This window comes from Triticum urartu, chromosome 5, assembly GCF_003073215.2.
Source record: "Triticum urartu cultivar G1812 chromosome 5, Tu2.1, whole genome shotgun sequence".
Classification (NCBI taxonomy): domain Eukaryota; kingdom Viridiplantae; phylum Streptophyta; class Magnoliopsida; order Poales; family Poaceae; genus Triticum; species Triticum urartu.
The window spans coordinates 172857218-172881690 of NC_053026.1; the positions used below are offsets into that span (position 1 = coordinate 172857218).

The following is a 24473-nucleotide window of genomic DNA, read 5'->3' on the forward strand; positions in this document are numbered from 1 at the left end:
AATTCAACCAAAAATCCCACATGTTGATGGGATCCGGAAAAAATTATCCCGAAATTTCGAGTCAGATTAAATATAATTTCAAAATGAATTTGTATTAGGTAAAAATCTAAAAAATACTACACTCGCAATAAGTAATGAAATGAAAATTTCGAAATTCAAACATTAATATTTTTGAAACTAATTACCTGCTTGGTCCGTTTTTGAATATTTACAACCCATTTTTATAATTACATCCCATTTATTATTTCTTAAAGCCCATTTTCTTGTTAGGCCTAATAGGAAAGGTTTATAACCAGCGGGGCGGAGAATAACAAGTTGACATGGGTTCGGTATTTTGCAAAAAAATTATAGCTGGGCTAGCCATTTTCACCTTGAAAAAATAATATCTAGGCTGGATATTTGGTCGACATAAAATAATAGCATGTGCTAGACAGGCCACAGCCCGCCCAGTTGATACCATGCTGCCCTGAACAACAACAAAAACATCGCTCAAGAAAAACTCCGCTTACACCTAAAAAGACAAATACTGCTCGAGCTGCTGGGACCCAACTGTCGGCCGCTCCTTGTGCAATTCTCTCATTTATTGACTATATACGTTGACGATGGTGTGGAATCGTGATGTCAGGAAACCAAGAGGAAGCAAAAAAATTATAGTTGTATAAAATAAGGTGGAACTTGCGTACGTACGGCTATGGCCCTAGTGGGTCCCTACTGTCATCCAGTCAAAATAAAGTCATCTCCTGAATCTTCATGTTCATTGACCATGTTGACAATGCTCGATTCCAAGGCGAGCGCAACAACTCGAAGGACAACGAAGAGGGCCTCGCGGGCCCAAAGGATGGTCTGATACAATGCCCGCTTTTAATGCCCGAGATGCAGCTATATCTCCGACGTGTCGAGGCACGACTTAGAGGTATAATCGCATATTGGTTTTGTCACAAGAAGGGTCAAATTCACACAATCCCATGTAATGAACAAGAAAGGGATAAATAGAGTTGCCTTACAATCACCACGTCCCACAATGATCAAATAATTCATATATCATTCAGAGTACACACATAGTCTGACTACGGACAAATTCAAAAGAAAAGAAGACAACCCCAAATGCTAAATCCCCAACTGGGCACCACTCCTGATCATCAGGAAACGAAACATAGTAACGACCAAGGTCCTCGTCGAGCTCCCACTTGAGCTCGGTTGCAATACCTGCATCGGTATCATCGGCACCTGCAACTGTTTTGGTAGTAACTGTGCGTCACGAGGACTCAGCAATCTCAAAACCCACGAGATCAAGACTATTTAAGCTTATGGGTAGGATATGCTTATGAGGTGGAGCTGCAGCAAGCACTAAGCAAATATGGTGGCTAACATACAAGTACAAGAGTAAGAAGAGAAACTACGCAATAGTCGAAAACTAGAAGTGATCAAGAAGTGATCCTGAACTACTTACGTTCAAACATAACCCCACTGTGTTCTCTTCCCGAACCTCGTCGAAAATAGACCATCACGGTTACACATGCGGTTGGTGTCTTTTAATTAAGTCAAGTGTCAAGTTCTCTACAGCCGGATATTAACAAATTCCCATCTTTCACATACCCGCGGGCATGGCTCTCGAAAGTTTAAACCCTGTAGGTGTGTCCCAACTTAGCCCATGACAAGATCACGATATGCGGAGACAATCCTCCACCGCGGGACCCTCCAATCAGACTCGGAATCCCGGTGCACAAGATATTTCGACAATGGTAAAACTAGTCCAGCAAGACCTCTAGATGCACCGACCTAGCCTGATAGGAGTAGCACGATCTCGTTCTCAGGGTACACCGGATGAGCTAAGCGTACAGGTACCAACATAACCCAAGTTGCCAAGGGGCGGTCCCGCACGGTGCTCCAGTTTGGACCAACACTCATGAGGAGCACTGGCCCGGGGGCAATATTTAGCAAAAGTAGAGCATGGTAACAATCTGCCAGCAACAATATTTAGCAAAAGTAGAGCATGATAATGACAAGCTAGACTACTCCATAATTGCAACCAGAGGCATGAATGCATAGCGCATAACCATAGCTTCAAAACATCCTTACTAAAGTACCTCAAAATATGCATGGATCTACTTGTGGCAACATGTCAACATAGCATCAAAATGTGACAGGAAAGGACTTAGCAAAAATACGAAGTGTCTGAAAATAGCAACATCATGTGGCCTACTTTGCAAGCTTCTTCTAGTCACCACAAAGCTCATAAAAATACTAGGCTTGCACCACTGTAAAGATGGCATGAAGACGATCCTAAAACATGTAAACATCATGCTCATAGGATGCACACACAAAATGCAATGAAAATGACAAATCATCAAGTTATGATGAATTCCAGCAGACAATATCAAATAGCACTTTTGCAACGAAGATTAATGCATCAATATGGACAATAACAGGCATGCAAATGACACTAGCATGAAGAGCACCGCGAGGCGAATATTTTGATATATCATGCATGCAAAACGGAGCTACGAGCATGGAGATATGGCATGTCAAAGGTGAGCACATAATGTGAGGGATTCAGAACTTGGAAAATATCCAACCTCGCAATCTAGGGTTTTGGCACGGAGACCGAGGTAGCCAGAGATGATGCCAGAGTTGGGCCGGCGAGGTCGGGGAAGAGGAGCTCCGGCGAGGGGGCGCCGGATTTGGGCGGGGGAGCGCCGGATCTGGACGGAGATGGCGGCGGCGGCATCCGGTGGCGGGCGCGGGAGGCGACCGGGGTGGCGGCGTGATAGAGCATTTCCTCATATAATCTTTTTAGCCTTTTTTCATCAAATTGTAATCATGTTCTCACATTATTTACTCAAAAGATATTCAAATACTCATATTATGTCACATTTACAACACTACTCCATCTTTTGCAGAAAAGGGCGAAAAGGCCCAAATCCTTCTATATTGGAGTGTCTAAGAGGTTGCGGTTGCTGCATTTTCTGAAGGGACTCGAGTGTGAAGAAGAATTAACCTCCAGGGGGCTAGCTGATGAAGAAGGGGGGCAACTTGGGAAGAATAAGAAAACAAGGAGGGCTAAACAAGAAGAATGCAGATCTGATCGAGAGGGGTCAAATCCCTAGCCATCTCCTTCGATTCCCTCCGAGCCTGGCCACACATCTCTCTCCCTCACACCTCCTTCTCCACCTCCGGCCACCACCATGGCCAGGCTGGCGTGGTGGTGCACCTCCGCGAGCTCCACCACTCCACCCAGCACCACCATCACCTCCATCCACCTGCGCCACTCAGCCATCCATTCACTCATCTCCACCAGCGCCACCATCTCCACCACAACGCCATCACTCCACCGCCGCACCTCGCGCGCCTGACCGGACGGGTGTCTGGGTACCCGCGCGACCCTGCCTTCTGCCGCTGCTCCTCTTCCCCATCCCTACTGCTGCTTCTTCTCCCCTTGCCCCTTCTGTTGCTGCTCTTCCCTGCTGCCCTTCTCTCAACCCCATGCTGCTGCTCCTTCTTCTCCTGCGTCCCCTGCTGCATCTCACTTGCTGAAACTCTGCTCTGAACCTCCCCCTCGTCCCTACTGCTGCTGCACTTCTCTTGCTGCTGCTTTTCCCTTAGCGCTGCCATTGCTCTTCTTCTTCTATCCCAGACCCCTGCTGCTACTCTCCCTCATTCTCTAAATTTCTGTAGACTTGAGATCCTATGTAATATTCATATTTGACTAGTGCTTGAAACCTGCTATTGGTTCAGATTCATAACTGTATAATAATGCTATGACATGTTCAGTTTCAGACTTGTGATTGTTTAGTACAGTAGAACTGTTTTTGTTCATCGGAGAGTATTAGAACAGTGCCCTGTAATACCATAGTCGTATTTGTGTGTGTGTGTGTGTGTGTGTGTGTGTGTGTGTGTGTGTGTGTGTGTGTGTTCGTGTGTCTGAGTGTTCGTGTGTGTGTATACTTCATAAGAATTGATGTGTGTGATTTTGTTCGGTCAGATTCTTGTGCTCGTTTAGTACTTACTTTGTTGATCTGTGAGTATTGGATCAGTGGCTTGCAATTTTAGTTCCTGTGTTAGTTTTGTATCTGTGGTTTTAAAAGTTTTGTATCTGTGATTTTAAATTGTTGATTCGGGAACTGAATTGTGGCTTATGACTCTCTATTATTACGCGCGAGTAATATCTGAACCTCATTATGCTAGTTGGTTTCTTTCTTTCTCCATAATCTTCAGGAGCTACCTTGTTAGTTTAGGTTTTATTTTCTGCTTTCGTCACCAAATATCGTGCTACCTAGCTTTAACCGAGCATAGTTGTCGTCGCCTAGTCCCTGTGGAGAACACGATATCTGTAGTTTGGGACTAGTGTCGAACGATTGTGTGAAGCTATAGACTAGGCTTAGTATAGTTTTTGTTTAAATTTCCAGTCAAATTTATTTCGGTGCTTCTTTTACCTTCTTACTTTTTGTTGCTTCGGCTTATTAGGATACTAACTTTCTGACTAGTGTTTACTGTTTATGAGTGTGCGTAGGAAATCTGAACTAATTGCAGGTTGTTCTATAGTTACACTCGGTTAAGATGGCATTGCTTCATGATCTTTGGATGTCCAAAAGTATATCACAAGACCGGTTTGGCCAACTATTGAGGCAGAGAACTTCGAGCTGAAACCTAGTCTTATTGCTTTGGTTCAACAACAACAGTTTGGAGGACTGCCTACTGAAGACCCTTATGAGCACTTGCTCCGAGTCATGGAGTATTCAGATACAGTAAAGTATCATGGAGTTCCTCAAGATGTTATCAAGTGCATGCTGTTCACATTCTCTCTCCGAGATGATGCTCGTGCTTGGTATCGATCCTTGCCATCAAGATCATTCAGTTGGAATGAGATACCATGATCTTTCTTGGATAAATATTTCCCACTACACAAGCAGTACACAATTCGAGATGAGATCTTCAGCTTCGTTCAGAGTGAAGGCGAGAGCTTGTATGATGCTTGGGAGAGGTACAAAGCCTTATTCAGGAGATGTCCTAACCACGGGCTCGAGAGATGGTTAGAGCTGCAGCTATTCTATAGAGGATTGACTTCGGACACTCGATCTTACGTCGATATGGCAGCGGGTGGAGCTATTACAAACAAGACACATGATGATGCTTTTCTGCTGATTGAGAACATAGCCTTCCACCAACTTCAGTGGTACAATGAGAAGCCCACCTCTGGCCCAGTTGCTTGCTTGCAACAAATCACTTCACCTCAGCAAGAATCTCTTACACAAAAGCCGGAACCAGTTTCTCCGTGTGACAAGATTGAGCTTTCATGGATTATCTTTGATGATGATGACACCATCCTAGTTGACACACACACTTCAGATCATATGGATACTAGCATTCTAGATTCAGTTTTGCATTGTGATGATTCTTCTGTGGATGAACCAGAGCTACAGTTAGTTACTTTTGATATTGAGGAGATACCTTTAGTTGATATTGATCATGTGCTGCTAGAGCCAGATATGGAAAAGTTCACCTTTGATGATGTTAGCCACATCGATTCTTCAACGCTTGAGCCTGAGATGGAAATCTTCATTGTTGATTATGATGAGGTCACTTCAGATGTCAAGGAGCAAAGCCCTACTATTTCACCTGTCGATACGAGCCCGGTGGAAGTTTCTACTACCATGCCTTCCATGGTATCTTCAGTTGAGGTAGTCATAAAACTTCTCCAAGGCCGTTTCAGGTATTATCTCAGCTTTCTGGATAAGTTATGTCATATCGCTGATATTGCCTATGCACCATGTGACTTGTTGATACATGTTCCTGATTTGCTCAATAGATATACTTATATGATAGGGTACTCTATCGATGACTTAGAGGGCATTCTCTCTGTCACTTGTATTGGCTTGGTTGTTGAGTGTTCTTTCAGGTTTACACTTGTGCACCATTTACGGCGAGTTGACCGAGTTCGAAATGACATTCCCTGGGATCCTGGTGGATTCACGGCAAGGTGACGAGGAGAAGCAAAGAGAACACATGAGGAAGAGCGAAGCTGGAGCATGTATGAGGAAGAAAAAGGAGAGAGTTGTAGCTTAGAGAGTGATCAAGCGAGTATTACTTCATAGTGCCCGGTGAGCTGTTTCATGACCCATTCTGAACATCATAAATACATGTTGAATTCAATTGCTAGTTGGGTTGCTTGAGCCAGTTATTACTTGTTGTCAAGCTGAAATTCACCTTTGGCATCGTGCTTGATGTGAATTTGTGAACTTGATTCCTGGATGCCTTATAAACTAGTGATCTACACCATGCATGCTTGGCTGAAATTAGTGAGAACTATTAGTTTGGAGTGCTCAAATCCCTAGTACACTAGAAAACTTCGTCATTTTCTGCATTTACTATGATACACCTAGATCACCATGTTTAGATGCTGAATTTGTGCGAAGTGTGTTCCATTGAGAGCAATCACCTAACCACTATGGATTAGCATGCTATGTTCCCTGGATCGGTAGCATGTGAACCAGACATGGAGAAGTGAGGATTCCTTTTTTTGTGCTTATGTGTTGTTCATTAAAAAAATATCTTATAATGAATAATTATCTGATCTTACCTAACAGTAGCATGTCAAGTTCCCTGGATCGGTGGCTTGTGAAATGTGGTTGGATCGGATAGGAGTTAATTATACTAAAATAATGTAATTGTCGAACCAGATGTATACCATGTTCTCGGGATCGGTGGTATGTTCCTTTGGGGAGACAAACAAAAAAACTAAATATTGCTCGAGCCAGGTGTATACCATGTTCTCGGGATCGGTGGTATGTTCCTTTGGTGAGCCCGGTAAAATATTATCATTTTTGCTTCCTCCAAATTCAATAAGTGGTTTTACCACAATGTTGTGTTCATGGTAATAAGTGTTTCTCGGGATCATGCTCTCTTTAGGAACCATTTGGCTCAGTCATCACTTAAACTTGTTGATCCTCTTTTATCATTGTAAAAGTTTAAAATGGTCAAGTCTACTAGTATCCTACCGCATTGAAGCACTCCTAACCATTAATTTTCACTAGCTAAGTCCAAAGCATGCACTGTTTAGAGATCTACTTAACTTGGCAATCTCTAGTCAGCTCACTGTTCATACTCTTCCTCTTGTCATATGCCTTTGCTTGAGGACAAGCAAAGATTTAAGTGTGGGGGAACTTGATAGAGCATTTCCTCATATAATCTTTTTAGCCTTTTGCATCAAATTTTAATCATATTCTCACATTATTTACTGGAAAGATATTCAAATACTCATATTATGTCACATTTACAACACTACTCCATCTTTTGCAGAAAAGGGCGAAAACGCCCAAATCCTTCTATATTGGAGTGTCTAAGAGGTTGCGGTCGCTGCATTTTGCGGAGGGACTCGAGTGTGAAGAAGAATTAACCTCCAGGTGGCTAGCTGATGAAGAAGGGGACCAACTTGGGAATAAAGAAGAAAACAAGGAGGGCTAAACAAGAAGAATGCAGATCTGATCGAGAGGGGTCAAATCCCTAGCCATCTCCTTCGATCCCCTCCGAACCTGGCCACACATCTCTGTCCCTCACCCCTCCTTCTCCACCTCCGGCCGCCGCAACGGCCAGGGTGGCATGGTGGTGCGCCTCCGCGACCTCCACCACTCCACCCAGCACCACCATCACCTCCATCCACCTGCGCCACTCAGCCATCCATTCACTCATCTCCACCAGCGCCACCATCTCCACCACAGTGCCATCACTCCACCGCCGCACCTCGCGCGCCTGACCAGACGGGTGTCTGGGTACCCGCGCGACCCTGCCTTCTGCCGCTGCTCCTCTTCCCCATCCCTACTGCTGCTTCTTATCCCCTTGCCCCTTCTGTCGCTGCTCTTCCCTGCTGCCCTTCACTCAACTCCACACTGCTGCTCCTTCTCCTGCGCCCCCTACTGCATCTCACTTGCTGAAACTCTGCTCTGAACCTCCCCCTCGTCCCTACTGCTGCTGCACTTCTCTTGCTGCTGCTTTTCCCTTAGCGCTGCCATTGTTCTTCTTCTTCTTCTATCTCAGACCCCTGCTGCTACTCTCCCTCATTCTCTAAATTTCTGTAGACTTGAGATCGTATGTAATATTCATATTTAAATAGTTCTTGAAACCTGCTATTGGTTCAGATTCATAACTGTATAATAATGCTATGACATGTTCAGTTTCAGACTTGTGATTGTTTAGTACAGTAGAACTGTTTTTGTTCATCGGAGAGTATTAGAACAGTGCCCTGTAATACCATAGTCGTATTTGTGTGTGTGTGTGTGTATTCGTGTGTCTGAGTGTTCGTGTGTGTGTATACTTCATAAGAATTGATGTGTGTGATTTTGTTTGGTCAGATTCTTGTGCTCGTTTAGTACTTACTTTGTTGATCTGTGAGTATTGGATCAGTGGCTTGCAATTTTAGTTCCTGTGTTAGTTTTGTATCTGTGATCTTAAAAGTTTTGTATCTGTGATTTTAAATTGTTGATCCGGGAACTGAATTGTGGCTTATGACTCTATTATTACGCGCGAGTAATATCTAAACCTCATTATGCTAGTTGGTTTCTTTTTTTCTCCATAATCTTCAGGAGCTACCTTGTTAGTTTAGGTTTTATTTTCTGTTTTCGTCACCAAATATCGTGCTACCTAGCTTTAACCAAGCATAGTTGCCGTCGCCTAGTCCCTGTGGAGAACACGACATCCGTAGTTTGGGCATAAAAACTCCACTATAATACAATCGATCATGGCGTGACGCGCCGGTGACGTGGCGGCGAGGGCGGCGGCCGGAGAAGCAGCGTCGGGTGGCGGGGCGACGGGGTGCAGTTGGGCACGGCGGTATAGGAGTGCGGGCGCGGTCGCGGGCTGGGAGGGCCGGATCTGGGCTCCCGGGGGCCCGCGGCGGCACGCGGTGGTGGACGGCGGCGGGGACACATGGCTTCATTTGATTGGTTCAGGCGGCACGGAGGACGTGTTCGGCGCCGGTCGGACGTGTCCGGCGCGCGGAGGAAGGAGAAGACTAGGGTTTCATCCGCAAATTTCGAGGGAGAGGGCATATTTATAGGTAGGGGGAGCTAGGAGTGTCCAAATGAGGTCCGGTTTTTGCCCACACAATCGTGATCCAAAAAGGAGAGCATGGAGCGGGTTTAGATGGGCTAGTGGTCTGTTTTGGAGGGGTGTTGGGCTGCAAAGAAAGAGGGGCTTTTGCGGTTACCCGGTTAACCGTTGGGGCATCAAACCACCTCCAAATGGAACGAAATTTGACAGGCGGCCTACCGGTGATGTACCAAGGCCACTCGACAAATCTCGGCCCATTCCGAGAAAGTTTTTCTCCCGCTCACGAAACGAGATTTGAGGGGTGCATCGGGTGCATGTGTGAGTGTCGGATTCCGAAACGGACAACGGGGAAAAAGACCAGATGCAATAGACGAACACAAATGCAAATGAGATGCACATGATGACATGAGATGAAATGCATTTCATGAACAAAATGCAAAACAAAGACAAAAACCCTACCACGAAGGATATATTATATCACATAGCCAGAAATGGCAAGAGTTGGAGTTACAATTATGGAATGTTACATCCAGGGCGTTACAACTCTCCACCGCTACAAGAGTATATCAAACTGAGATCTAGGACTGAAAGAACTCCAAATATTCGGAACGGAGGTGATCCTCGCGCTCCCAGGTGGCTTCTCGATCGGAATGGTGAGACCACTTAATTTTCGGGAATTTGATCGACTTGTTATGAGTTTTGCGCTTGGTTTCTTCAAGAATAGCAATGGGGCGCTCGTGATATGACAAATCTTCTTGGAGGTCAATCTCTTCGAAGTTCATAGTGCATTCAGGCGTCTTGAAGCACTTGCGAAGCTGTGACACGTGAAACACATCATGCACATTTGCAAAGTTGGACGGGAGTTCCAGTTGATAGGTGAGGTCGCCTCTTTTGCCAATGACCTTGAAAGGACCCACGTATCTCGGGGAAAGCTTCCCTTTGATACCGAAGCGTTGAGTGCCTTTCATTGGAGATACGCGGAGGTAGACATGGTCTCCAATATCGAAAGCCCAGTCACGGTGCTTGCTATCATAGTAACTCTTCTGGCGCGATTGCACGACTTTGAGATTTTGATGGATGACTCTACACATTTCTTCAGCTTCTGTGATCAATTCGTTGCCAAGAAGTTGCCGTTCACTTGTCTTAGACCAGTTAAGAGGAGTACGACACTTTCTGCCATAAAGAATTTCGAATGGGGCCTTGCCCGAAGTTGCTTGGAAGCTGTTGTTGTAGGAGAACTCGGCATATGGAAGACAATCTTCCCACTTCATACCGAAAGAGATGACACAAGCTCTGAGCATGTCTTCGAGGATTTGATTGACTCTCTTGACTTGGCCACTTGTTTGAGGATGGAAAGTCGTGCTAAAGCGAATGTTGGTGCCCATGGCCTTCTAGAAGGAGTCCCAGAACTTAGAAGTGAAATGCTTCCACGGTCTGACAAGATCAACTATGGAATACCATGCACCGAGACAATTTTGGAGGTGTATAGCTCTGCCAACTGAGTTGCCATGATAGATTCTTTGATTGGAAAGAAATGAGCCACTTTTGTAAGCTTGTCGATGACAACGAAGATAGCATCATTCCCATGCTTGGACTTTGAGAAGCCAGCGACAAAGTCCATTTGAATATGATCAAACATCCATTCCGGAATAGCAAGAGGTTGAAGGAGACTAGCTGGTCGTTGGTGTTCTTCTTTCACACTTCGCAAGCCATCACATTCATTCACGAATTGAGTAATCTCTCTCTTAATTCGAGTCCACCAATACGACTGCTTGAGGTCATGGTACATCTTCGAACTCCCTGGATGAATGGAAAGAAGAGAATTGTGCACTTTGTTTATTATGACCTTCCTTAGATCACCTTTAGGAACCACAATCCGGTCCTCGAAGAATAAGGTGTCCTTGTCATCAATGCGCTAGCACCTGTATTTGGATAAGCCCTTGACAATACCGCGTTTCACCTTCTTCACCATGGTATCAACGAGTTGTGCCTCGCGAATTTTGTCTTCCAAAGTAGGAGTGACTTGAAGGTTGGCAAGAAAACCTTGAGGAACAACTTGGAGGTTGAGCTTCCGGAAAGCTTCGCAAAGATCCGGCTGGAATGGCTTGAGAATTACACTGTTGCAATAAGCCTTTCTGCTCAAAGCATCTGCAATCACATTCGCCTTACCTGGAGTATATTCAATACTTGGATTGTACTCTTGAATCATTTTGACCCAACGAGTTTGCCTGAGGTTGAGGTTGGGTTGAGTGAAGATATTCTTGAGGCTCTTGTGATCGGTGAAAATGTCCACTTGCCTTCCCAACAAGAGATGTCTCAATATTATCAATGCATGGACAACTGCAGCCAACTCAAGATCGTGAGTGGGGTAGTTCCTTTCATTGGGCTTCAACTGACGAGAAGTATAGGCCACAACTTTCTTCTCTTGCATTAACACGGCACCAAGATCTTGCAATGAGGCATCACAGAAAACTTCGAATGGCTTGGATTCATCAGGAGGAGTTAGGGCAGGAGCTGAGACAAGCTTCTCTTTGAGAGTGTTGAAAGCAACGTCACACTCAGGCCTCCAGGAATACTTGACATGCTTCTGGAGGAGGTTGGAAAGAGGCTTTGCAATCTTCGAGAAATTCTCAATGAATCTTCGGCAGTAGCTTGCAAGCCCAAGGAAACTGGAGAGTTGTTTCACATTCTGAGGAGGTTCCCAGTTCACAATTGTAGAAACCTTCTCTAGATTAACAGCAATGCCTTTGGCAGAGATGATATGGCCAAGGTAAAGAAATTCATCAAGAAAAAACTCACATTTGGAGAACTTGGCATAGAATTGATACCCTCTGAGCTTGTCAGCACCAATCGCAAATGTTTGGCATGATCCTTCTTGTTCTTGGAGAACACCAAGATATCATCGAGATACACCAGGATGAATTCATTGGTGTAGGGGTTGAAGATAAAGTTCACCATGCATGCGAGAGAATGTTGGAGGGGCATTGACAAGGCCGAAAGACATAACAGTATATTCATAAGAACCAAAGCTTGTTCTCAATGCTATCTTGGGGATATCTTCTTCACGAATGCGAATCTGATGATAACCCATATGGAGGTCAAGCTTGGAAAACACCTTTGCACCTTTAAGTTGCTCGAATAAATCATTGATGTTGGGAAGTGGGTATTTGTTCTTTATTGTCTTCTTGTTCAACGGACGCTAATCAACGCAAAGTCGGTCTGCGCCATCCTTCTTCTGGACAAAAAGAACACCACAACTCCACATAGATGAACTCTGTCTGATCAGACCCAGACGCTCTTGTTCATCGAGTTCTTTCTTCAATTCTTTCAGCTCCTTTGGTCCAAGCTTGTATGAACGCTTGCAAATGGGTTTAGTACCAGGCTCAAGATCGATAACAAACTCAACTGGCCGGTGAGGAGGCATACTCGAAAGCTCTTTTGCAAAGACATCTTGGTACTCACAAACAACTGGAATCTAAGAAATTGCATCTAACTCGCCCTTCTCATTGAGGGAGAACAACCGAATGGTTTCATCACGAGCGGCATAGATGATCACATCCTCAGAAGAGTGTGTCAATTTAATATCCCTGGTAGCACAATCAAGAGAAGCCTTGTTCTTAGAGAGCCAATCCATGCCGAGAATTAGATCAATATCAGAATCGCCAAGAACAAATGGGGAAGCTAGAAATTTATAATTTCCCATCTTGATGGTAACATCAGGAATCATCACGGTAGCCCTCATAGAAGAGCCCGGAGAAACAACTCCCATGGGTTTTCTCAACATCTCCAAAATGAAATCATGCTTAGCGACAAATGGTCTTGACATGAAACAATGCGATGCACCAGTATCAAATAAAACTTTAGTAGGAATAGAGTCAACCGAGAGGTTACCCATGATCACATCTAAAGAATCCTCTACTTGAGTTGCGTTCAACATGTTCACCTTTGCATGCTTTGGATTGTGATTCACGACCGCATTGCTTGCTGACCTAACCGGAGGAGGAGGCGGAAGGCGCTTCTGGGTGCACTTGTTTGAGTAATGCCCTTTCAAACCACACCTGTGACAAGTGACCTCTGAAAGCGGACGATGATAAGGAGGAGGAGCACCTATCCTCGGAGCTTGAGTCTGAGACTTGTTTTGATGGCGGGGGTGGGGGGGGGGGGAAGATCCATGACCACCTTTGTTCTTCTGCTGGTAGGGCTGACGAAACGGAGGAGGAGGAGGAAGCCAGAAATTCTGTTGCTTAGCTACCACTTGTGAGGAAGAAGAAGACTGAACTGCATCCCTGATTCTCTTCATTGAAGCCTCACACTTGAGCTGAGCACCTTCTTGCTTGAGGGCCATGTAACTGATCGAACTTAGTAGGCTCAACAATAACAAGAGCTAACTGCAGATCTTCTCTGAGGCCACCCCTGAAGTGATAGATCATGCTCTTTTCATCAGGAAGTTCTTGTTTAGCAAAGCAAGCAGGTTTCTGAAACTGGATGTTGTATTGATACACGGACATGCTTCCTTGCTTGAGATTGCGGAATTCCTCATGCTTGCTCTCAACAACACTTGTTGGAACGTGATGAGCTCGAAAGTCCCAGCAGAAGTTAGTCCAGGTAATCACTCGAACCCCTCTAGAATCTTTGTATTGTTGATACCAATCAGCAGCTTGGTCCTTGAGCTGGAAAGAAGAAAACTTGACGTAGTCCTCAGGCCTAACATTGCTACATTCAAAATGCTTGGTGATGTCCACGAGCCAATCATCGGCGTCCGTGGCCTCACCACAAAAGGTGAAAGACTTTGCCTGATTTGCAAGGAACTGGTTGAGGGTAGCAAACTGCGGCTGATTGTTGAATTGACCTTGGCCTTGATTCCCTTGGTTGCCTTGACCTTGGTTGTGCTCTTGCAAGAGTTGCAAAAGCATCTGGATGTTGGCGTTGGTGGCTGCCATGACAACTTGCCATTCCTCCGGAGGCGGAGGAGGTGGCGGAGGCGGAGGGTTCGCCTAACTCCCATCATTGCGGTCCGGATTCAGACGCATTGGAGGAGCAATCCTCAAGAGGGTGACATCCGTTAGAACCAAGATAGATAGATAGATAGATAGATAGACAAGCTGAATCAACGGATAGAAATTGCAACATATAGTCTTCACAATAAACATTCGAACAAGAATTGAACGAATGAATTCCAAAGTTAATATTACATGCCCATTAGGGTGAGAAGCTACTTTAAAAGAGATTGATGAATGAAACAACAAGGTATGACTGGAACAAATAATGGTAAGGATCACCCAATCACATACCAAATACCTGCGGGAAGAATAACTAGAGCTACTTGAATTCCCACTTATAAACTCCCGAAACTTTCTAGTTATGCAATTTGGTGTTGGGGATACAGGGAGGCACAATATATATCACACAACTAATAAGCCCTATGCTCCAACTGTATCCATTCGTCAACACATAACCAAGAAAACTCCAGAAATCGTGTACCTCAACCTTCGAAAAGCATCTGTTATACAAGTTGTGGCAATACTCCCGAACTCCCTCCCCAGTACTGGGTGGCGTTGAGGTTATCTCACCACTAACTACATAAAAGAGATTTTTGATGTCGGCAAACTCAGGTATTCCACAACACCTCGGAGCTCAACTCCCCGGGACACTGCCACAACCCCTAAATGTCAGGAGGAACCAAGAACAATGTTCTCGTCACAAGAATATCGGAATGGTCCCAAGATACCCGCGTGATCCTAATTTTTTTCACTGAAAATGAGGAGAGGAAAGTCAAAACATCTACGTCAGGAGACCTAACCAGAGCGACGTAGGGGACTAAGGAGTAAAAAGAATCCTACTCTCCGATATATATATAATCCTAAGACTCAAAACATTTTTGTTCTAGACTCAACAACGTCAGCGATTCTATCAAGCAGGGGGCTCCTAAGTCGAGGATGGATCTGATACCAACTTGTAACGCCCACGATGTGGCTATATCTCCCACATGTCGAGGCATGACTTAGAGGCATAACCGCATGTTCGTTTTGTCGCAAGAAGGGTCATCTTCACACAATCCCATGTAATGAACAAGAAAGGGATAATTAGAGTTGGCTTACAATCGCCACGTCACACAATAATCAAATAATTCATACATCATTCAGACTACACACATAGTCCGACTACAGACAAACCCAAAAGAAAAGAAGACAACCCCAAATGCTAAATCCCGATCGTCCCAGCTGGGCTCCACTACTGATCATCAGGAAACAAAACATAGTAACGACCAAGGTCCTCGTCGAACTCCCACTTGAGCTCGGTTGCAACACATGCATCGGTATCATCGGCAACTGCAACTGTTTTGGTAGTATCTGTGAGTCATGAGGACTCAGCAATCTCAAAACCCATGAGATCAAGACTATTTAATCTTATGGGTAGGATATGGTTATGAGGTGGAGCTGCAGCAAGCGCTAAGCAAATTTGGTGGCTAACATACGAGTACAAGATTAAGAAGAGAAACTACGCAACGGTCGAAAACTAGAAGTGATCCTGAACTACTTATGTTCAAACATAACCCCACTGTGTTCTCTTCCCGAACCTCGTCGAAAAGAGACCATCACGGTTACACGCGCGGTTCGTGTCTTTTAATTAACTCAAGTGTCAAGTTCTCTACAACCGGATATTAACAAATTCCCATCTTCCACATAATCACGGGCAGGGCTCTCGAAAGTTTAAACCCTGCAGGGGTGTCCCAACATAGCCCATGACAAGCTCACGATCTGCGGAGACAATCCTCCATCGCGGGACCCTTCGATAAGAGTCGGAATCCCAGTGCACAAGATATTTCGACAATGGTAAAACTAGTCTAGCAAGACCTCCCGATGCAGCGACCTAGCCTGATAGTTGTAGCACGATCTCGTTCTCAGGGTACACTGGATGAGCTAAGCGTACAGGTACCAACATAACCCAAGTTGCCAAGGGGCGGTCCCGCATGGTGCTCTAGTTTGGACCAACACTCATGAGGAGCACTGGCTCGGGGGGGGGGGGTTGATTAAGTCCACGGGGTCTGGAAAGTCACTATGGAAGTTTTAGTTGTTATTAGGCAAATGGTAAAATCAAGGTTGGGCCTTGCTGGAGGAGTTTTATTCAAAGCAAACTATCAAGAGGGCCCATAAACCCTTATCGTGTTAGGGACGCAAAATCAAGGAACATAACACCGGTATGACGGAAACTAGGGCGGCAAGAGTGGAACAAAACACCAAGCAAAAGGCCTAGCCTTCCACCCTTTGCCAAGTATATAGATGCATTAATTAAATAAGAGATATTGTGATATCCCAACATATCCATGTTCCAACATGGACCAACCTACAAGGCACCTTCAACTAGCAACGCTACACGAGGGGCTGAGCAAAAGCGGTAACTTAGCCAAACAACTATTTGCTAGGAAGGTGGGTTAGAGGCTTGACATGGCAATATGGTAGGCATGATAAACAAGTGGTAGGTAGCGCGACATAGCGATAGAACGAACAACTAGACAGCAAAGATAGAAGTGATATCGGGGGTAATAAACATCTTGCCTGCAAAGTTCTCAGAGTTGTCGAAAGCCTGCTCCTCGTAAACGTACTCAACAGGTTCCTCGTTCACGAACTCGTCTCCCGGATCTACCCAAAGCAAGAACACAAGCAACAGAACAACAATCAATCATGGTGCAATGCACAAGCAACATGATGCAAGACATGGCATGGAATGCAAGTTATGATGTGTAATGTATATGGCTACTACGGAAGGGAAAGGATGATCAAGGCATCAACTTGGCAAACCAAGCATGCCGCTGGAAAGACTGAGTGATTTCGGTCGAAATCGATATAAGGATCATCGGAAATGGATGCACAGTTTGCAAATGACAAGCAAGACAAGTATGATGCAAAACTGCTCTTAACAGCATCATAGCACTTAGGATGCAACATGAAACTATGCTACATTAATCCAACATAGCAAAAAAGCACATGGAAGTGAAGTACATGTGAAGCTCTACAAATCATGAACAATGAGCTCCTGCTAGAACCCACTAGAACAAGACTGAAATAGCATGGCAAAAATGCAAATGACAAACAGGTTTCAGACTTAGTGAAAATGCTAAACATGGTATAAACAACATCATGTAGCAATGTTTAGAGCTAGCAAACAACATGCTACATGAACATCTCATGGCAAACTTAAGAATGGCATGCTAGTACCAATGACAAAGAACAAAACTCCCTTACTGAACTTTAACCAAAGATGCATAGACAAGATGGTAGCATCAATGCAAACATGGCAAGTGATATGATCAGTTTCAGACTTATGGAAAAACATAGCATGGTAGAAACAGCTTCATGATTGCAACTATGCAAGCTCATGCCACTCACCACAAAGCATTTCATGGCATAACAAGGTAACCAATAGTAAGTAGACACACTTACGAAGCTAAACATGGCAAGATAAAGTTCATGGGGTGCATGGGTCACTAACAAAACACATGGAAAAATTGCACTTCATGTTAACAATCTGCCAGCAACAATATTTAGCAAAAGTAGAGCATGGTAATGACAAGGTACACTACTCCATAATTGCAACCAAAGGCATAAATGGATAGAGCATACCCATAGCTTCAAAACATCCGTATGCATGGATCTACTTGTGGAAACATGTCAATATAGCATCAAAATGTGATAGGAAAGGACTTAGCAAAAATACTAAGTGTCTGAAAACAGCAACATCATGTGGCCTACTTTGCATGCTTGTGCTAGTCACCATAGAGCTCACAAAAATACAAGGCTTGCACCACTATAAATATGGCATGAAGATGATCCTAAAACATGTATTCATCATGCTCATAGGATGCACATGAAAAATGCAATGAAAATGACAAATCAGCAAGTTATGATGAATTCCAGCAGACAACATCATATAGAACTTTTGCAACGAAGATTAAGGCATCAATATTGACAGTAACATGCAAGCAGATGAAACTAGCATGAAGAGCATCACGAGACAAACATTTTGATATATCATGCACGCAAAACGGAGCTACGAGCATGGAGATATGGCATGTCAAAGGTGAGCACATGATTTGAGGGATTCGGGACTTGCAAAATATTCAACCTCGCAGATCTAGGGTTTCGGCACGGAGACCGAGGTCGCCGGAGATGACGCCGGAGTTGGGCCGACGAGGTCAGGGAAGAGGAGCTCCGGTGAGGGGGCGCCGGATCCAAGCGGGGGAGCACCGGATCCGGGCAGAGATTGCGGCGACGGCGTCCGGTGGCGGGCACGGGAGGCGACCGGTATGGAGGCGTGACGCGCCGGCGACATGGCAGTGAGGGCTGGCAATGGTGACGGGGCAGAGTCGGGCGCGGCGGTGGAGGAGTGCAGGCGCGGTCGCGGCCGGGAGGGCCGGATCTGGGCTCCCATGGGCCCGCGGTGGCGCGCGGTGGATGACGGTGGCGGGGACACGTGGCGGCATTTGATTGGTTCGGGCGGCGCGGCAGACGTGTCCGGCGCCGGTCGGATGTGTCCGGCGCGTGGAGGAAGGGGAAGACTAGGATTTCATCCGCAAATTTCGAGGGAGAGGGCATATTTATAGGTAGGGGACCTAGGAGTGTCCAAATGAGGTGCGGTTTTCGCCCACACGATCGTGATCCAACGACGGAGAGCATGGAGGGGGTTTAGATGGGCTAGTGGTCTGTTTCGGAGGGGTGTTGGGCTGCAAAGAGAGAGGGGCTTTTGCGGTTAACCGGTTAATCATTGGGGCATCAAACGACCTCCAAATGGAACGAAATTTGACAGGCGGCCTACCGGTGATGTACCAAGGCCACTCGACAAATCTCGGCCCATTCCGAGAAAGTTTTTCTCCCGCTCACAAAACGAGATTTGAGGGGTGCATCGGGTGCAAGTGTGAGTGTCAGATTCCAAAACGGACAACAGGGAAAAGACTAGATGCATGAGACAAACACTAATGCAAATGAGATTCACATGATGACATGAGATGAAATGCATGACATCAACAAAATGCAAAACAAAGACAAAAACCAAACCACGAAGGATATATCATATCACATAGCCGAAAATGGCAAGAGTTGGAGTTACAATTATGGAATGTTACATCCGGGGTGTTACACCGCTGCTCATTCAGGACAATGTCGTATAGGCTATGAATGAAACATAAGACAATGAACTTCTTAACCATAGAAACAACAAAAGAGGATGCTCTTCTTAACATGCAAATCACAGGCATTGGCTCAACATGCAAAACAATATGAAGCATTATTCTCAGGAGGCACGGTGAACAACTTGTCATGCCGCATGCCACAGCATTCCAAGCACAACTTTGCCATCAAACTCACAAGGCCTGGCATTGCATAGACAACATTCAGAACAAACTCTTAAAATACCTTACATAAGTCAACATTCATGTGACTATGCATCTCAGTAGAGTAAATATTTACTTCTGAACTGAAGACATGAATTGGAAAAAACAATCGACATTGCTCACAGCAAAGGGCATCCCACTCAAAAATATCAAATGCATGTCTTCTAGCTAACATCAATGAACAAAATTTGATAAGGTTTTCCAATTCCAATATATTAAACTAATGTCTTGTTGCTAACATCAATGATTAAACTTTGACCAGCTTTTCCCATTCAAAATATGTAATGCCTATGATTGTGGAACAGACAGGGCTTGCCATCAGTTTGTCATCTGATAGTCCGGTGGCTCAAGGTGACAACGAATGATTAGAGAGCCATTCGAGGTATTGTGCATGATAAAGTATTATGGAGGACACGAACCATCTGAACATTTTGTGCAATTCCACTAAAATCAAGCTGAGCATCCCTGTGGATTTCGTATTTATATGCTCCAAGAAAACAAAGACACATCAGCACACACATGAATATTGGCCCTAGTGTCAACCCACCAATCGGTGGACTAACAAACTGAAAGTACGGTAAACAAATTACCATACCCAGATGCCCCATCATTGTCGCTTAGAATGACATTGACAGACCTGGAGTCCTGTCCTGGCTTCTTGTACTTGTTTGGGCACTTTTTGCCTAGTGCACTCCACGTGTTGTAGAGTTGCCTATGCTCTCTATAGACTAGTCATGTCACCAGCGTCTACTAATATTGTTGGGGATATAGCTACCAGGTATGACCCGCCCAGGAGGGGCCGGGTCAACCCCAATGGCGGGTAACGAGAAGAAGCCCAGTAAACGTTCAAGGTGATAGTTTATTAAGACTTGTAGAAAGCTTAAGCCCAGAGGTGGCTTAAGGCCCAATATTGTGAACCACCATATGTAAAGAAAGACTTGTAAAGAAAGGCATATAAAATAAGTCACCGAGCCGGACACGTTTTATGAGTCGGCCAGGACTCTGCAGGCCGCCAGGTGTCAACCCGTGTATATAAGGGGACGACCCGGCGGCGGCTTAGGACACGAAACAACAGATCGATAGCCAAGCTAGCGGATTTGCTCCTTGGTAATCGAAACCTAGCAATAAAACATCAACTGGACTAGGCCTTACCTTCACCATAAGGGGCCGAACCAGTATAAACCTCTCGTGTCCTTTGTCCCGATTAACCCCTTTAATCTTCCTAGTTGCGATGGCCCTATGACTAAGTCCTTTCGCTAGGACATCTGCCGTGACAATTCCACGACAGTTGGCGCCCACCGTGGGGCCAACGCACGGTGGATTTGAGTTCTTGAAGGGCAATTTTGAAGGGCTCAAGGGATATGCTGTGGGCCGGATGACCAAGAGTCGTCGCGGCAAGCTCTACATCGATGACGAAGGCTGGGGCCCCGACGCCGGCTCAATTGAGTATGGATACCGGGTCCCCTTCGGCAGAATCCACGTCTTCATCGGCCGGATCGGTGAGCCGGGCCCTGAGCCGGACATCTGCACCGACCTCATCGAGACGGCTCAGCGAGCGAGACCCGCCCAGGCTCAACCTGCCGTGAGGTGCACCTTCGTGGGTTGCATCCATGGAGGGGAGTTTTCTGAAGGATCGGTAGACGATGGTGAGACGGCCATCCATTCCGATGCTGCATCGTCAACAGGCGAGACAGATTCTTTGTATCAGCTACAAGATGGCATGCTTGGGGGTTGTTTCGATGGCAGCAGTATTCCGGACCCCTCTAAGCTGCCGAATCAAGCTGGAGTCTTCATGGCTGGCACTCAACCCGGGCATAATTCTATAGACGTGGTAGCTATAACCACTAGGTCGGCAGCAGCCGGGTCAGGAGACCCCGTGCGCCCTCCGACTCAGATACTAATGGACCTCATGGATAAGTTGACAGCTCTGTTAACTGCTGTAGTGGAGCCGGTGGATAAGGCTCAGCATGATGCAGAGGTGGCACGACTACGTGAAGAGATGGCGCAGGCCAAAGAAAACTTAGCAGCGGAAGAGGTCAGGATGGCTACAGAACGGGCGGCTCTGGATGCTCGTGCTCAGCAGCTTCAAGCAGAAACTTTTCGGCTCTCAGTGGATCTGAACGCATCAAACGAGCTCATGAGGAGAAGGCACCAGAAAACTCAGTCACGTCTGCCTCTGACTTACGACCCTAGGAATCTCTTCCACACACCCGAGGCTGGTCCAAGTAACCCGCCGGAGGCAAACCGGATCACGACACTCGGGGCTGGGGCGCCAGTTCAACCGCGGGCCATGGAGCCACCCCATATGAATACTGCTCCGCCTCATTACACACCCACCGGGTCACTTTTCTAACCCTTTGGAGAATCTCATCGCTGCGCCGGCTCGATTGGTGGCTCTCCCGATGGAAGGCGACTCTTCGACAACAATTGAAACAAGAAGGGTGAGAGAACTTCTTCAGACGGCTCTGGCATAGCAGGACGCGCACTCTTATACTCGAGACAGAATCCATTCAACCCCTCGGCCAAGCCGGAGCCCGAGCTATAGCAGGCATATGGGCTCAGCCGCTATGTTGAGCAATGCTCAACGCCGTAACCAATCGCGCAGGCATGAGCCGGCGCAGGGTGGAGCCCTTAACTTGGTGGATGAGGAGAGAATCCATCAAGAGGCTGAGCAGGCGGTTCAACTGGCAGCTGAGCAGGAGGCTCATCAGGCTTTTCTGTTTTATCCGGCAACCTCTGTTGAGGAAGGAGTGGCCACAAGAACAGGAGGTGTCCCTTGCCTGGTGCCGGCTCTACGTAGTGAGCGCTTTCCAAAGGACTTTGAAGGGCCTCGTAAGGTGCCTAATTACATGACCGACTTGTAGCCTGGGGCTTGGATTGAAAGTTATGAGATGGCGATGGAGCTGTTGGAGGTCCGCGATGCAGCAATGGCTAAGTATTTCACTATGATGTTGGATGGAATAGCTCGCACTTGGTTGAAAGGGTTGCCACCCAACTCCATCGGCTCATGGGCGGAGTTAAAAGCCCGGTTCATTCAGAACTTCAAGGACACATGTAAACAACCTATGTCAATCATGGACCTGACTAATTGTAAGCAAGAGGAAGGTGAGTCCATGACCCATTGGGTGCGCCGAGTCAAGGAGATAATACATTCATCTGATAAGATAGATGCCGGCTCTGCGGTCTTAATGTTGGAGAAAAATTGCCATTATGAACCTCTAAAACAGAAGCTGGGGCGGCTCAAGCGTGATTGTAATGACATGGGCCAGTTGATGGCGGCCCTGGTCAAATATGATAATTCTGACAGTACCAAGGATCCCGCGTCGGATGAAGAGAAGACAGGGAAGGGAAAGAAGAACGACAATGGCAAGGGTCATCAGCATGACCCGAAATATCAAGGAGGTAATAAACGTAAGGCTGACGAGTTTGTGGCTAACACCAATGCATAGGGCAACAACCAACGACACAAGGGTAGGCCACCTCTTCGGTCAGGTGGGTCAGGTCCCACCATCGAGCAATTATTGAATGAACCTTGTCCAAGACACGGCACCCAGGAGAAGCCAACTACCCATCTGTGGAAGGACTGTACGATCATGAAGGCATTTAAAAATTCCAACATGTTTGATGGTAGCCACGGACCTGGCGGCGGTTCAGGTCGAGGCGGTTTTCACGGTCAGGGCCATCGGGTAACCAGGGTGGTTATAATCAGCAACCCGTCCAAAGTAATCAGCAGCAACAGTAGCAACAGTCCGGGTACCAGAGTAACCCAAAATAGTTGAATAGTGGGCAACACCACGTATTTACCACTAGTTTATGCAAGAGGGACTAGAAGCTTTATAAGAGGGTTGTAAATGCTGTTGGGCCGGCGATTCCACGTTATTTGAGGTGGTCAGAATAGCCTATTGTGTGGAGTAGGGAAGATCACCCTCCCCGGGTTGATAATCCAGGTCACTTGGCCTTGGTGGTGGCACCTCAGGTTGGTGGGTATAAGTTCACTAAGGTGCTCATGGACGGAGGCAGTAGCATCAACATCCTCTATTATGAGATGTTTCGTCGGATGGGGTTGATGGATAAGAGTCTTAAACAATCCAACACTGTTTATATGGTGTTGTGCCTGGTAAGTCGGCATACCCAGTTGATAGGATTGAACTGGAAGTAGCCTTTGGGGATGAATATGATTCCATGGCTGAGAATTTAACTTTTGAGGTGGTTAAGATCAAAAGCCCATATCATGCTCTATTTGGACAGCCGACTTATGCCAAGTTCATGGCTCCGCCGTGTTATGTGTATCTGCAGCTCAAGATGCCGGGTTATAAAGGCACCATCACAGTACATGGAAGCCAGAAAATAGCCCTGGAATGTGAAGATGGTGATGCCGTGTATGCTGAGTCTGTTTGTGCGACAGAGGAGTTAAAGTTTTATAAAGATAATGTTGACCCGGCAGACATGACGTCTTTGAAGAAGCCAACTACGGAGGATGAACCGGTGTTGAAATTCAAGTCAGCTGATGACACCAAGATGGCTGATTTTGTGCCTGGCGACTCATCCAAACAGTTCATCATCAGTGCCAACTTGGATCCAAAATAGGAAAGCGTGCTCATTGAGTTCATCCATGAGAACCGGGACATCTTTGCATGGAAACCTTTTGACATGCCGGGTGTCCCGAGAGAACTCGCTGAGCACACTCTTAATATTTGATCTGAAGTTTAAGCCGGTCAGGAAATTTCTTCAACAGTTTAACGAGGAAAGGCGCAAGGCCATTGGAGAAGAGGTGGCCCGGCTCTTGGCGGCCGGGTTCACTGTTGAAGTTTTTCACCCAGAGTGGTTGGCTAACCCGGTGCTTGTACTCAAGAAGCATGGCACATGACATATGTGTGTGGATTACACCGATTTGAATAAGGCTTGTCTGGCCGACCCTTTTGCTCTCCCTCGTATTGATCAGATCATTGATGCTACAACAGGTTGCGAGCGTTTGAGTTTTTTGGATGCATATTCAGGTTATCATCAGATCAAGATGGCAGTTAAGGACCAGGAGAAGACAGCT

The 24473-nt window shown here is 46.0% G+C and overlaps 1 protein-coding gene and 1 non-coding gene across 2 annotated transcripts; one reads left to right on the plus strand and one right to left on the minus strand.

Annotated features, from left to right (window-relative positions):
- Positions 1-3104: 3104 nt before the first annotated feature.
- On the plus strand, positions 3105-8344 carry LOC125508296. The gene is made up of 2 exons (XM_048672953.1): positions 3105-5710; positions 5897-8344. The coding sequence occupies exons 1-2, from the start codon at positions 5088-5090 to the stop codon at positions 5979-5981; spliced, it is 708 nt and encodes a 235-aa protein (XP_048528910.1). The 5' UTR covers positions 3105-5087; the 3' UTR covers positions 5982-8344.
- Positions 4914-5020, minus strand: LOC125511736. Its single transcript, XR_007285091.1, has one exon. It is a non-coding gene; the product is annotated as a small nucleolar RNA R71 (small nucleolar RNA).
- Positions 8345-24473: the final 16129 nt, after the last annotated feature.

Coding starts and splice junctions, on each gene's coding strand:
- LOC125508296 (XM_048672953.1), top strand. CDS start 5,088: ATGGCAGCGGGTGGAGCTATTACAAACAAGACACATGATGATGCTTTT. Junction 5,711..5,896: donor CTTCTCCAAGGCCGTTTCAG/GTATTATCTCAG, acceptor GTGTTCTTTCAG/GTTTACACTTGTGCACCATT.